Source organism: Typopeltis vanoorti, chromosome 14 (genome assembly GCF_054136105.1).
Source record: "Typopeltis vanoorti isolate ZY-2024b chromosome 14, IOZ_Tvanoo_1.0, whole genome shotgun sequence".
Taxonomy (NCBI): Eukaryota; Metazoa; Arthropoda; class Arachnida; order Uropygi; family Thelyphonidae; genus Typopeltis; species Typopeltis vanoorti.
In genome coordinates, this window is record NC_143562.1 from 22,653,329 (window position 1) to 22,670,128 (window position 16,800).

At 37.5% G+C, this 16,800-nt stretch overlaps 1 protein-coding gene across 1 annotated transcript in view; it reads right to left on the bottom strand.

The window, feature by feature from the left end:
- LOC150099292 (DBH-like monooxygenase protein 1) overlaps positions 1-16,800 on the bottom strand; it is an 86,238-nt gene that overhangs the window by 39,418 nt on the left and 30,020 nt on the right. Inside the window, exons 6-7 of the mRNA XM_090404304.1 lie at positions 15,798-15,897; positions 1,876-2,042 (exon numbers count right to left, since the gene is read on the bottom strand). Of these exons, the coding sequence (XP_090260430.1) occupies positions 1,876-2,042; positions 15,798-15,897 (267 nt within the window). The remainder of the gene's footprint in view (positions 1-1,875; positions 2,043-15,797; positions 15,898-16,800) is intronic.

A 16,800-nucleotide genomic window follows, 5' to 3' on the forward strand; every position in this document is an offset into this window, starting at 1 on the left:
TTCCATCATCCCCCATATAGTCCTGACCTCGTGCCAAGCGACTTTCACCTGTTCAAACATCTGAAATCTTTCCTTGGTGGCCGACGGTTTCAAGAAGACGACGAGGTCAAAGAAACAGTCAATATGTGGTTTACATCACAGAGAAACAAGCGGCAACCTTCTATAACGAAGGTATACAATTCTTGGTCTGAAGGTATCAACACTTGGTGCCCCATTATGATAAGTGCCTGAACAATGGCGGAAATTATGTAGAAAAGTAGTGAAAGATGTCTACTTTAATTTCCAATATAGTTTTTTTTGTAAGTATATTTTTGTTTTTCTGACAGCCCATCAGAACTTACTTTCTGGTAGTCCCTCGTAGTTATATACAGTTGACCCTAGAACAACACAGGGGTTATGGGTGCTAACCCCGCACAGTTTGAAAATCCGCATATAGCTTTTGATTCTCCAAAAACATTACTAAGAGCTTACTGATCTGGAAGCCTTACAGATTAACACATATTTTGTATGTTATATTGTATTCTTACAATAAAGTAAGCTGGAGAAAAGAAAATGTTATTAAGAAAATCATAAGGAAGTGAAAATACATTTACAGAAATGTACTGTATTTATCAATACCATAAGTTTACGTCATCTGTTTACAAGATGAATCATCTGTCCATCAGTACCTACATCAATATTGTCATATGTGATAGAAAACACTGCAGATGCTATATGTATTAATAGCACTAGACATCACAAATGAAAAGATAATGTGAAAAAAAATTCATATTTATTTATAGACATAACGATGCATGCATTGATAATGAAGCAGTAGCAATATGATTGCTTTATGGTAGCCTAGTGCAATCGATACGACTGCGTCGCGGTAGCCAAGCCTATACACTAATGAATGAAAAAAAAAAAAAAAATCAGCTAACACCTTTTTATTCCCATATACGGAGAGTAGGTGAGGCCATTTAGCCATATCTAACTTTGGAGACTGAGTGGGCAGTTCAATCTCCACTGGTACCAATCAGAGATGGATGACCCAAGGCCATCGCTAACTAAGCGGTACACAGTGAAGAGAGATGGCTCAAATGTGCCGCCATCTCGTGGTCCCTAACACAATATATTTAATGTCTGAAAATAATGTGGGTTCTACGGTCGATTTTCTTGAGTTTACAGGACGAAAAACCTGCTTGCCCGTGCCAGAGATCGACTAACTTGGGAACCGGTCGAAAAAAGGCTTACAAAAATTTCCTCTAGTCGCCGACTAGACTCGAAAACAAATCTTCCTTCGTGCGGCCAAGCGGCGTGGTGTGCAAACGCCACATCCACTGAGCTACACAGGCTCCCACTAATGAATGAATCATTATAAAATTTTTATTTTATGGTAATTAATTAATTTAGATAATTAACTAATTAATAACAGTAGTTAATTTTATGCAGTTATGATTTAATGCTGCATCTTTACGTTTGTTTACATTTCTCTTGAATACGAATGGCCATGCCATATACATTCTGTAAGCATTTGTGTGCGTAAGGTTTGATAAATTTTAACTTTTTTATAATATATTTGTGTATATTTCATGGTAGTAAATTATAAAAACAGACTATTGCCTACATATATTTTATGCATTTATGACACACAGAACTTTTTCTTAATTTTTTTGATATTTCTTGGCTATGTGGGTTTGTCCGCAAGTTTTTTCAACTTGTCGCAAATCTCCAAAAAATTTTTCAATATATTTATTCAAAAAAATCTGCATATAAGTGGACCTGCGCAGTTCAAACTCATGTTCTTCAAGGGTCAACCATATATGCCATATAACTTATCAATAGTGCTATGACTTTCAACTAATTCAGAATTTCCTCAATAATTTTAAGACTTACTGGCTTCAGACATGCAGGATCAGAGTGTCCAATAATTACAAATTCCTTAGTCCTTGGAGGTACAACAACACAGGGATCTATAGAAGCTCCAATCATTAAGGTTGTTGCATCATATTTTCTGAGATCAGGAGTGAAGTATACACGAAATCCAGACTGATCCACGATTCCTGGGAGAAAAAAATGTTTTTAAAGAGTTCTGAAAATTTAAAAAAGAATAATACTATACTAACTGAGAAAATCTAAATATTATATTACCTTTATTTGGAAAGAGCACATTCAGAAAGATATGAGTGGATATAATTTACACTTGGTGAACAAGATAACACTCTGGTTTTTAATATCCTCGTTGTAGCAGTTCTTTAAGCTAAAGCAACTTTGATAATGGGTTTAGAGTTAGTTGATGAAGTGAACGATCAGAACTCTGTCACTAGTTCCTGCCAGTCAAAACTGTTATCTTTTGATGTATGAGAGATATGCAAATCTAACACAATATTTGTGATCAACAACTTTCTTCAAAATTTAACAGACTAATTTAATAGACTCAAAGACCTTGCAACTAATAGTTGTAAGGTCTTTGATTTGATCTTGTAAAGCAGTCTCAATCAAACCATTCCTATTAAATATGTCAATCATGATATTTTTCTCTCTCTTTTCTCCTTCATCAAAGGATGAGTTGAGTTCCCTAGTTAAGAGTTTAAGGAGATTTTTAATGAAGCTGTTTACCATTTCTCTACTGTCCCCTCACCAAGAGTGGATATGTTATCTATCTGTTGATATATGTGTTCGCAGAGACAGTTTGCCCATTTTGCAGGATAAAAAACCTGAATTTCTGGGAGGGGAGAAACCTTCTATCCTGAACTCACTTCATTTGAAACTTCTCCCTTATAAAAGGTATTTGCATTCCAGACAGGATTCAAATCCAGATCTTTAGCTTATACAAGCAGAAGAGAACTGTATGAGCTCACTCTTATCTTATTATCAGAGACCTCTAGGGAGGTGAGGACCAGTGGCGGCCTGTACATAAGCACTGCGACACTGCAGCACCTATCTATATGTTCACTGGACATACACAGATGTCGTATGGTCACTCCGATGCACGGTGATGTGCCACACTAGGCCTCGCCATGTAGTCCTGTTGTTTGCTTTTCTGGAAACTTCAACTCTCTGAAGATTAGTTGCTTCACACACACCATCCATCCATCTCTTTGATGGTCTACCCCTTCCTCTTTTTCCAGGGACTTTACCTTCTATTACTGTTCTGAGAAACCCTCCTTCCATCCTTTCAATGTGTCCAAAATATTTTAACTTTCTTTTGTCGATATCCTTAAGGAGCCTTAAAGTTCTACTGATCTTTTCTAACACCCATTCATTTGTATGCCTTTCACAGTATATGATATCCTCAACAGCCTTCTGTAGCACCACATCTCAAAAGCAGATATCCTTTTCTTATCTGACTTCTTTAGGTTCCAAGTCTCACATCCATAAGTTGCTGTTGGAAAAACAACTGTATCCAAAATCCTCAACTTTGTTCCCATGGAGGTAGATCCATCCTTCCAGATTTTAGACAAGTTTCTGACTGTTGTTTTAGCCATTCCTAACCTTCTTCTGATGTCTTCTGAACAACAATTCTTCACATTAATAATGGATCCCAGGTACTCAAACTTGCTGACTTCCTCAATTCTTTCTCCATTAAGATACACTTGTTTCTCAAGAGCTTCTCTGTTTGTTTTTCCTTGGAGAACCATGATCTTTGTCTTGCTAGAATTGAGTTGAAGTCCTCTGTTATTACTGATCTTGTTAACTTTGTCAAGAATTAGTCCTAGTTCTTCCATGTCATTACAAAGGAGTACTGTATCATCAGCGTACCTCAGATTACTGATCAATCTACCTTCTATCGTAATTCCTGTCCTGAGCTCATCCAATGCTTCATGCATGATGTCCTCTGCATATATACTAAACAAGTGAGGAGAAAGTAAACATCCTTGTCTAACTCCTTTTCCAACTTGAAGCCAGTCAGTCAATCCAACACCTGTTCTTACTGTGGCTTCTTGCTCCTTATACAAGTTGGCTATCAACCTGATAGTGTGTTGAGGTAAACCCATTCTTTTCATTACTTCCCACAGATTCACATGCTGAACATAATCAAAAACTTTAGAGTAGTCTAAGAAACACATTACCAGAGGAAGTCTAAATTCTTTATATATTTTTCTATGATTTGTCTAAGGCAAAGGATCTGATCTCTGGTTCCCTTACCTTTCCTAAAACCAGCTTGTTCGTCTGGCATCTCTGCCTCAACTTTGGTCACAATCCTATTTAGCATGATCTTCAATAAAATTTTGCTTGCATGAGATATTAAACTAATAACACTGCAGCACCTCCAAGGAAAAAATTAAATTTTGTTTGTGTTTATAAATAATAACAATGCTTACAATATTATATAAATGCAATACAACAAGTTAAAGGTTACAGCTTATGTTTTGACATTGATTGAATAGTTTATAATTGGAATTGTTCGATTAACGCTTTAGATTACAAAACAAATGCACTGCTATCTAACTTTGCTTGTTTGGCTTGTCATTGCACGTTACGTCATTCCCACACTGCTCAAATGGCAGTGTATCTTTAGTATGCTTACGCGCGTTATTTCTGTGAGATATGAAATGTTTATTATTGGTGCGTGTGCGTGGTGAACAATTTTTTATAAATCTGATTTTTTTTTTTTTGTTAAAATAACATATAATTATTTATTTATTATAGATACAAGGCTGAATTATGATGAGTGTCACTGTTCAAAATATGAAAAGAATTTTTTTTTCAATTATCGTTACACAAAACAAATGCACTGCGATCTAACACCGATATTCGTTTGGGCTTGTCATTGCTATTGATACGAAACTTTTATTATTGGTGAGGATGAAATATTTTTAATTTTTAATAAAGCAATTTTTAATATGTAAATTTATTTATTAATAGATTCGTTACTGATTAGGAGAAAAAAAAAAAAGTCTTTTTTTTTTCTGTCTATGCAGCACCCCCCAGTTAAAATTTTCACCTGCCGCCACTGGTGAGGACTTATTGCAGAAGGTCATATTTCATCTATACCAGCTGTCATACCTTCTCTTGAACTCATTCACCACTTCAAAAGGCAAACTGCTCCACTTACTCACTGCTCTGTAAGAGAAAAATCTAGCCCTCACACTCTTTTTAACCACATGCAAACTCAACTTTTATGGATGCACCTGATCCTCTCCTTACCTCATCATCATCATCATCATCATCAAATTCCTGACATGTAAACTAAAGAGGTGTACAGGATATGATAATACTACATGAAAAATTTACATCATTACTAACTTCCTATCTACAATTTTCCTCCAAATCAGTCCATTACTTGTCAAGACTCCAAATTATCAGATCTTATATTTCTATTATCTAAGACCTTTTGTACCGTATCAATCCACCTATATTTTGGTCTTCCTCTGGGTCGTTTTCCTGCCAACCTGGCAGAGAACACTTGTTTTGCTAATCTTTCCTCACCCATTCTGTTTAAGTGACCATACCACCTGAGATTAGCTCTGCTAACGCATTCCTGGATGCTGACAATGTCAAGTTCTTTCCTAATATCCTTTTTTAATATGATATTGCCATTGATGTCTGTTCACGCCTCTAATCTTTCTCAGGACTCTCATATCTGAAGTCTCTAGTCTTTGGTCAAGTGTTTTACTTCTGACCCAGCTCTCAGATCCATAAGTTAAAATTGGTTTGAACACAGTCTTGTATACAGCTAATTTAGTGTTCCGACTAATTTCTCTCTTATTTCATATAAATTTATTCAATTGACTTCCCACCATACCAGCTTTGCTGATTCTGTTGTCTCTTTCTATATTTAATTTACCATCTTCAGTAAAAATCGTGCCTAAGTAGCTAAAATGTTTTACTTGTTCCACAGGTTGTCCGTTCACAACGCAGTTGACATTTTCAACAATTCTACCTATTTTCATTACTAAATCACTTAAGGAATTGACAATGTAGATACGAATATAAATTAGATTACACTTTAATAAATATTTCCGATATTTCGGCAACGTCAAGTTGCCATCTTCAAAAGGAAATTACAAAAAAAGGCACATGCACGTAGGCACTACAACACAGTAACTGAGAATGAAGTGATGAAGCTATTGCTCTCCTAAAAGTCCTGATGGTGCCCTCTAGCGGGTTAAGTGGTGTTCATGGCCATTGGGCTGAAGGTCTGCTGATGTAAGCCTCCCAAATTTGGGGCAGTCTCATATAACCAAATTTGTTGAGGTTTGGAGAGTTTCTTAGGGCTGAGGCTGATTCCATAAATAGTCTTTCGAATTTGTATTTGCTACGGTGTATTACTGTAGCTTTTTTCCACTGTATTCTGTGGCGTGTATCCAGAGCATGGTCTGCAAGACCAGAATGGCTGTACTTGTGAAAACAGATGTAGTCCTTGTGTTCAGAAATTCTGATATTCACTGTCCTGCCTGTTTGGCCGAAGTAAGACAGTTTACAGCTGCAAGGGACCTGGTATACACCAGGTAGATCTAGGGGAAGTGGTTGGTCTTTAGTGGAGCAGATAAGGGATGCCAATTTTCTGTATGATCTGTAACAGGAGGTCAGGTCATGCTTTTTTTAAGATTTTGGTAATTTTTTCCGAGGTGCCTCGAATGTAGGGAATGGTGATGGATTTAGAGTAATCCTTGTTGTGGAGGGGGGGATTGTTGTTGGTGAAACCCACCCATACAGGCAGGTACATTCACCAACAATCGCCCAGAGTGGTAGAAACACTATACAACAGGGCTAAACTAATCTGTTCTAACGACATGGCACTAAACACCGAACTAAATCACATCCTCAACACTTTCTCAGACAATGGCTACCCTCAAAAAAATCCAACAAATATTGAAACTTACAAACCACAATCCCCCCCCCCTCCACAACAAGGATTACTCTAAATCCATCACCATTCCCTACATCCAAGGCACCTCGGAAAAATTGCCAAAATCTTAAAAAACATCACCTGACCTCCTGTTACAGACCATACAGAAAAATGGTATCTCTTATCCACTCCACTAAAGACCAACCACTTCCCCTACCTACCTACCTGGTGTATACCAGGTCCCTTGCAGTCTTACTTTGGGAAGTAAGACTGCAAGGTCTCTAAACTGTCTTACTTTGGCCAAACAGGCAGGATAGCGAATATCAGAATTTCGGAACACAAGGACTACATTCATTTTAACAAGTACAACCATTCTGGTCTTGCAGACCATGCTCTGGATACACGCCACAGAATACGGTGGAAAAAAACTACAGTAATACACCGTAGCAAATACAAATTCGAAAGACTATTTATGGAATCAGCCTCAGCCCTAAGAAACTCTCCAAACCTCAACAAATTTGGTTGTATGAGACTGCCCCAAATTTGGGAGGCTTACATCAGCAGACCTTCAGTCCAATGGCCAAGAACACCTACTTAACCCGCTAAAGGGCACCTTCAGGACTTTTAGGAGAGCAATAGCTTCATCACTTCATTTTCAGTTACTGTGTTGCAGTGCCTACGTGCATGTGCCTTTTTTGTAAGTTCCTTTTGAAGATGGCAACGTGACATTGCCGAAATATCGGAAATATTTATCAAAGTGTAATTTAATTTATACTAGTATCTACGTTGTCAATTCCTTAAGTGATTTAGTAATGCATAACCAACGCCTGTCAATGAGAATCTACCTATTTTCATTGTCTTTGTCTTTTTATTGCTGACCTTCATACCATATCGATTACAACAGTTATTCAATTTAGTCAGAGAATCTTGCAGACTTGTAGCGGATTTATTTAGAAGTATAACATCATCCGCATAAAGCAAAGAGCTGACATTAACATCTCCAATTTTGATATCATGTTTAATACCACTTTCCTTCATAATGTGATCCATATAGATAATGAATAACAGAGGGGATAACATACATCCTTGTCTCACACCAGATTTAACATTAAACCATCTTCCTGTACTTCCTTCAATCCTAACTGCTGATTTACAACTCAAATAAAGACTAAGTATTACTTGATATAATGCCCCATTGACACCATATAACTGTAGCATATTGAATAGCCTCTCTCTCTCTTGGCACCTTGTCATATGCCTTTTCCAGATCGACAAAACTTAAATACAGATCTTTGTTATATTCCCATGCTTTCTCAACTATTTGTCGTAAAGTGAAGATCTGATCGTGACAGCCTCTATTTGGCCTGAATCCAGCTTGTTCTTCACCATGCTTTTCTTAGACAATTCTTCTCAACCGTTTCTCAAGTATGTTTGCATAAATCTTGCCAGGAACACTCAGTAGGGAAATACCTCTGTAATTCTCACATTCAGTTTTATTTCCCTTTTTATATATGGGTACTATGAGAGCTCTATTCCAATCATTGGGAATTCGTCCCTCTGTCCAGGCTTTCTGAACTATGCAGTGCAGCCACTGTAAGACTTTTATACCACCATACTTCAGTATTTCTGATCGAATATCATCTACTCCTGCTGCCCATCCACATTTCAAGCCTTTGATGGCTTTTTCTACTTCAAGTATGGATATGTATCCCTGACTGTATGCCTGTTGCGTGTTTTTTACCATTGTGCTATCACTGCTTGTTTCATTTAGCAATTTTTCGAAGTAATTATTCCATACTTCAAGAATATCTTTTTCTCCTGTTTTCATTTCACCTTTATCATCTCTAACTTCTTTAACAGAACTCTTTCCTCCATTTCTAAGCTTCTTCAACAACCTACAGAATATTTTGCCACCTTCTTGATATTTATTTTCTATGTTCTTGCCAAAGTCCTCTCATGACTTTTGTTTAGCTAGTTTTACACAGTGTTTAGCTTTCTTACATTTGTCTCTGTATTCTCTAAGTGCACAAGCTGATTTATTTCCCAGGAACTTTTGATATGCTTTCTTCTTTTCCTTCACTGCCTGTTTAACTTCCTGTGTCCACCATGGAGTTCTGATTTTTCTGTCCTTGCAGACAATCTCACCACATGCTGCTCTGGCTGAATCAATCAGTGTTTTCTTCAAGGCTTGCCACTGAATCTCCAAGGTTTGGCTCCTGTTCTCAAACTCTTTCATTTTTTCTTCAATAATCTTTGTGTATTTTAGTCTACAGGTCACATCTGAGAGCTGCTCAACTTTTATTCGCTTTAAAACTTTCTTACATGTTATTCTTTTCAATATGAAATTCAATTTTATCCTGATCAAGACTAAATAGTGATCACTTCCAATTTCAAATCCTACACCTTGGTGTCCTGCACCAGGGAGAAAACATCACTATCAACAATAACATAGTCAATGAGACTTCTCTTAATCCTTGCCTCTTCTCTCCATGTGATTTGTGCACATTTTTATGTTGGAATATGGTGTTAGTAATAACCAGTCCATGTCCTGAGCAGAAATCCAACAGGTATTTGCCATTATTATTAGCTTTGCTCTTTTTCTCCAAATTTTCCCAAAATATTTTTGTATGTCTGACAATCATTTCCTACTCTGCTATTTAGATCCCCAACAAGGACCAACTTTTCCTTTTGCATTGTTTCAGATGTCTGCTCTAAAGCATTAAAAAATTCTCCACTTCTACCTTAGTAGAACCTTCTGTGGGGCTATAGGCACAAAAAAGTCTCATTGTCCAATTCCCCATTCTGCTATTTGCCCACATCACTCTTCTTGAGACTGCGTGCCATTCAAGATTAGTCTCGCATTTTGTGTTGAATACTATGGCTACTCCTTCTTTTCCTTGATTGTTATTGCCTGAATATAACAATTTGTATCTATTGCTCAGAAAGAAGTCACCAGTTTTTGTCTTTTTTGTTTCAGTCACCCTATTATATCGATCTGGTACTTATCTAATTCCTCAGCTAGCTCAATTGCTTTGCCATTCAGGCTTCTTATGTTGATAGTACCGATCTTTAACTCTGGTGATGTTGAGTTGGGGTGTGCTTTCAGATTGGTTCCAGTAGCTGACTTTTCGCTGTTTGCCCTGGTTTCCTGGTGAAAAAAAAGGGGGCTTTGTTTAACCGGGTGAAATCCCACCAGGCATGAAATTTTGTCATGTTGTACCATCATTTTGTATATTGGTTTAAGCCAATAAGAATACAATTTGGTCAGCTAAAGCACAAATTGCCAGCCCATCCTCGTTCGTTCAATATCCAGATAGATACCCAACAGGGTGCACCATGAGAAGGTGAGGATTGGACATTAGGTCAGAAGCCCTGGTCGGTTCTCCACATTCCTTTAAAAGCTATGTGGAGGTCTCCTCTCAGTTATACAGCTTTGATCCTTAAGTAGTACCCCCCCCCCCCTCTCCTTACCTTGCATATAAAAAAATAAAGTAAAATAAAAAAAACCTGCCATATAAAAAAAAAAAATCCTATTATAACACCCTTTTAGAAGTTTATTAGGTCTCATTTTTCTCTTATTTTATTTTATTTAATTTTATTAGGCTTCACTAAAAAGCACTCATTTTTCTCCTGTTTACCAGCATCCACAGTTTACACACTCTCAATCTGTCCTCATAAATTAAATTCCAAAATTCTGACTCTTTTTTTGAATCCCCTCCACAGCATCTTCATCCCCTCAGAACCCAGGAGACCAAATCTGTGCATGGCAGTCCAGGTGTAATTGTATCAAGGCCTTGTTAAGAAGCAAAATCATTTCATTATCCTTAAAAGTCCATGTTCAATAACAGTACAATATTATTATTATTATTATTATTATTACCCCAAAACCTCATGGAGTCAAAGACTCATCTGGGAGGTCCTTTTATCACACACACATCTCATCATACCGTGTCTTAAATACATTCAAACTCCTTGCAGACACCTCTCAGGCAAGGCATTCCAATCATTCACAACTCTGCACAAAAAAAACCTGCCTCTCACTCCCCTACTCACACCCTCTTTACACAGTTTCCAGGGATGACCTCTGGTTCTCCCTTGATCTCTCACTATTCTCTGTAGAACTTCTCCACCATTGATCTTATAACAACCCCTTACCAACTTGTAGGTCTCTATCATATCTCCCCTCTTCCTCCTGTCCACCAGACTCTGCAAATTACATCTTCTCAATCGTTCCTCATACTCGACATTCCAGAGGTCAGAAACAACTTTAATCAATCGCCTTTGGACCGTTTCCAACATCTCTTCATCCTTCTGAAAACCTGGTGACCAAATCTGGGCACAATAGTCCATGTGTGGCCTAATCAAAGACTTATACAATGGATCAAGAATCTCCCTACTTCTACATGTCAGTGTCCTCCGCATCATTCCCAGAAGCCTTTGTGTTGTCTTCACAATTTTGACGTGTCCCCTAAATTTTAGATCCTTATCCACTATCACCCCCAGATCTCTTATTTCCTCTACCTCCAACAATATATTCTCACCAAGCATAAATTCTGCATCCCATCTTTGTTTTCCAAATTTTAAAACCTTACATTTTGCAACATTGAACTCACATCCCCATTTCCATGCCCAATCCCTCAATTTATTCAAGTCTTCTTGTAAGGTCACAACATCTTCACTACTCTTTATGGTTCGTCCCAACTTTGCATCATCTGCAAACAACTGAATATTTCCATCAAAATCTTCACCAATATCATTAATATACAAGTTAAACAGTAATAGCCCTAAAACAGATCCCCTGAGGCACTCTACTAGTGACTTTCCTTTTCCTGGATATCACACCCCCATACACAACTTGTTGATACCTATCAGATAGCCAGTCTCCAATCCAATGCACTAATCTAATATTAGTGCATTGGATTGGAGACTGCAACTCCACAATGCCCTTTTTCTCTGTATCACATGCTTAAGCTCTTTATTCATCCATCTCACACCTACCTTATTTAACCTTCTCACCCTTGGTGAGAAGGTTGAATAAGGTAGGTGTGAGATGGATAAAATACATTTAGACACTATTAAGATATATAATTTAGACATATTAAGGTAAAATACATTTAGACACTGCATCTACTAGATAGTTTTTGAAAATCCCCCAAGCTGCATTGATCTCTTTTCCAGCTAACTCCTCATTCCACGCTACACCTGCAAGCTGTCTCCTGAACTCTTCATAATCACCCCCCCTTGTAGATCCACATATACCCTTTTATATTACCCTTTTCTCACAGGGGTCCTCACACTGCTGGCAACCACCCAGGTAATCACCTCATTGTTACTCTCACCAATTGATGGATGATTTGACACGTCATTTATAATTACATCCTCTGATGAGATGACCAAATTCAAGACCCTTAATCCTCACGTGCCCTCTGTTACATACTGGCTGAGGTAGTTATCCCTCAAAAAAACTCATTTTCTTTACTTCCAGTTGCTATCTCATCATTCCAGTCTATATTGCCATAATTAAAATCACCCATAATGATCACCCTTTTCTTATTTGCCTGGCTAATTTGACTATACATTTCACTATCACCACCATCCACATTACCTGGTCTATAACAACATCCCACCAAGTATTTTTGATTCCATTCACCTCTATCTCACACCATACTGCCTCAAAACCACTGGCACTATTCACATCTTGCATCTCTATTTTGTATGGACATAACTCTTTCTCTATCATCAATAGCACTCCCCCTCCCTTTTTACCCCTTCTATCCTCATGAAACACATCATACCCTTCCATCCTATTCCTGTCAGTATGTCATCCTCTTCCAACCATGTCTCACTTATTCCGACAATCTTTGGGTGAACAGACGCAATTAGTGCAACCATTTCATCTGCCTTGTTTCTTATACTTCTAGCATTTATATACAAACACAACAGCTCATTTCTGGATCTACAGCTAGTTCCACTAATACCACTCACTCGATGTGATCTCTCCATGCTCGACTGGGACCATTTCCCTTCCTGCTTCTTCATTTTAAAACCCTTTTCATTTCCAACTGTTTCCTCTTGATCCCTGGTCATCCCATTCCTTTCCTGCCTACACATGCTCATCTCCTCTTGGAGCATCCACCTTTCTCATGCTGTGTACCCCTGTCCACCCTGAGCCTCCCCGTTTCCCTGCTCCTCTTGCACACCCATTCTCTCATTTTCTATACTCATACCACTCACTTCCCCATTCATATCCACCCCTTCAATCTCTCCTGTCTTACTCTCCTGCTCTTCCACATCACTCCCCTCTTGATCTGATTCATTCTCTCTATTCACTTCTCTACCTTCCAGCAGTAGTCTCTCCAAGCGACTCACACCATAACCACTCAAATGCATTCCATCGCTCCCATACAGCTCACTTCATCCCTCAAACTCATTCCACACATTAACAAACTGTACTCCCATCTCCTCACACATTTCAGCCAGTATATCATTCATAATACTTGCTCTCCGCCTCATTTCACCATAGTCATACCTAGGCAACACACTGACTACCCTTCCTGTCACAATTGCTGTTCCATATGCAATTGTTTGCAAATATATGCAAAGTTGTAGAGAGAGCTATGAAGAGTTAAGGTAATGTTGTAATTCTCTAGAAGAGGATTTAAGTAGAATGTTTGCATGAGCAGATAAGTAAGCTACCAGTTCAATGTCATTAAGATTTTATAATTTGGAATTAAAGAGAAAAAGGTGTATATCCACTTAATGGGATATATTGAAGAGGTAGAGGACAAGAAATCTGGGAATGGAGGAGGAAATTAAAAAAAAAGTCCACTAATGCCTTTTATCCCTTATTGGGAATAGGTGAGACCATTTTAGCCTTTGGGAGACTGGGGAGGCAGTTCAATCTCCACTGCAACCAATCAGAGATAGCTGGTCCAAGACCATCAGTAATTATACATACCATCTGGTGAAACCTGTGTAGCTCAGTGGAAGTGGTATGTGCATCCACAGCACTAGAAGAAGACCACAAGAAGAAGAAAGAGTGTTCTAAGTTCAATTCTAGTCACTGACAAGAGAAACTTTTTTTATCTGTTCTTCAATCAGTTCCAGAGTTAGTCACTCTCTGGCATGGGCAAGTGGATTTTTTTTCTCCCAGAAAATCAGGTTTTTGTCCCATAAACTCAAGAAAATCAACTGTAGCATCCACACTATTTCAGACAATAAATATAATGTTAAGTTTAGGAACCGCACTTTATTAAGGAGATGGTGGCACTTGTCAACCATCTCTCTCTTTACTGGATGACGGAGGAGGAGATGAAATTTAATGCTAAGACTGCAAAAATACAATAGATTATGACAATGATGATTAAGACATTGAAAGGTTATAATTACTAAATGGTTTTAATCAAGCCACATTTGACTTGTGCGTGTGCATGTATACAAATTTGGACACTTTTTTTTTTTTTGAGCTAATGAAGAAATTTAGAAAGAATCCAGAGAGAACTTTAGTGTTAGATTTCTGGAATGTCAGGGCTGAGAACATATTGCAGATGGCATCCCCTTAATCTGTTGAATGAAGATGAAGTCAGTGAAAGAGCTGGTATTTCACTGATATAGAAAAGATTATTTTTAGACTGGTGGGGGGAGAGAGAGAGGGGGGGGAATAAGAGACTATCCCTAAAAGTTCTATAAGGAGGGTATAAGTAATGTTTTGTACTTGAAGAGTGTGTGTGTGTGTGTGTGAAATGCATTAGTAGAGGACAGTAGCATAGCTAGAGCTGCTGCTGCTGCCTGGGGCAGTCCCTGAGTTTGCTGCCCCTCTCAATACACACTAAAAATATTACAAAAAGTCAAAACGATGTATAGGGAAATAAATTAAAACACTATGTTTATTCTGAAGTAAAACTTTAATTTCAACATTCTAAAATGTTATTTTTCTTGCCTTTCTGTTAGCAAAATCGATGACATTGGCGAAGTCTATTTCATAGTAACGTAGGTAATTCTTAATCAAATTTTATTTAGAAAAACTCCTCTCACAACTAGCAACACTAACAGCAATTGTGAGGAAAAGTCGCAGTAGTATTACAATATTTGGAACTGAGTTCTCGAGACTGTATTTTAGAATTAACTGCAAAAGTTCAAAAAGGTTCAAAGTGCCGCCAGGGCAGACTGCCCCCCCCCCTAGCTACATCACTGGTAGAGAGTATGATTAATGGTATGATTACAATAATCACAATAGTATGGTCCTGCCAATTTAAGAAGGAATGCTAGATCCCCAGTTTTTCCGTCCTTCAGTGGCTAGAATGTCAACTGATTCCTATAAGCACTTTGTAATCATATGTTATGCTAACTATATCTTTAGTTAACTAGCCAGCAAACCAATTTCTCAATAACTGAACGATAAGTGCAATAATATTTTCCATACCTATTAAAACTACAGAAAAATTCCCTTAGATTTCTTTTGTCGTGCTATACTAGTGCTTTCTCTTATCGATATTTCTCTATACTTACTATACTTATTACTCTCCTGGACTGCAATGTATGTTCTTCATGCAACTGCTCACTGTTTTCCCATTTGCATTTCTCGCATAACCTCTTCTGTATTTCTTGACTGTTCTTTCTATTCATTCATTTCTCTCATATCCTATTTATCTTTCACTAACTTTCTTTCCAACTTCTTTCTAACTCGAGATATAAATCTCTTGCCCTGTATGGCCACAGAAAAATCCTAAGATATTTCTGTGGGCATACTAATGAAATATATTACTAGTAATATAAGTGATTGGGCAGAGTTTAGATAAACTGAGATCCTTCAGATGGCTTTTTTATGTGGCATCAGGCCTTCAAAAAGTGGCACACCAGACAGTATAAAATATCAAAACCAGTAAAATATTAGTAACATCAATAAGCTAATTATTTTTTTCTGTTGTTATTTATACCATGAAGCACTGTTATAAAGACTTCAAATTTCAAATTCAGAGGTTTAAATTTTAAAAAATGCAAAAATAAATGCACATCTACTAACCTTTGTTATAAGCTGAATTGTCATAATGAATTTCCATTTTAAAATAAAGATTGCTTTTGTCTCCAAGGGATAATCCTGCGTGAATGGGCATCACTAATGTCTTCAAGAAAACAAATATCATTATATTCAATAACATTTTCAAATTATCAGCAAAAACAGTAACTTCACTATTATAAAGTCGACTATCACTCAGTAAACACCATTACAACAGCTTGCTCACCATAAAAACATTACTGAAAAGTTCTGGCCAAGGTGCCATAATAACAATGATTTTAAATGAAATACATTACACTGAACTTTATACTATAACTAACTTACACTATAATGAACCAGACCATAATGCAGTAAGATACCAGAAATACTCTCATTAGGATCCCTTCATTCAGATAAACAATCAACATCTTCAGTGGTTCTTCTGAGAGACTTGTTTTCTATTTATTTATCCTGGTGATGCCTACCATATAACTGTTTCACTGTTAGTTATTTGGCAACATCACTAGGATGAATAATTAGAAACAAGGAAGAAATCTTAGAATACTCACAGGAAACAGCTATGTTTAAAAATAACTGTTTTTACTATTTTTAAACCTAAAACATTTAAGAGTTGAGAGCAAATTCATACATACGATATATCTAACATCTGTCATGTGCATCTGCGTGGTTAGCCGAGTGGCTATGCACCTCACAACCATATGCCTGGGAAAAGAGTGTACTGGGTTTGATTCCCGTAGCTGACGTAAGGAGCTTAGAATCTTTCTCAGACATAGCCAAGTTAGGTTAGGTCAGGTCTTGGGGCGATCCCAAGACTGGCTAACTGATGAAAAATCCCAGATCAACTGGGATTTTTCATCCCACAAGCAGGCAAACTGGCCTTGAGAATTCAATGCTTCTACAGACATAGGACCACCTTATCCTTGAGTACACTTGTGGTTAAATGAAACCCTTGACACCGCAAGGTAAAAGAAGGAAAAAGGAAGAAGAAGATCTGTCATGTGCAGTTCAT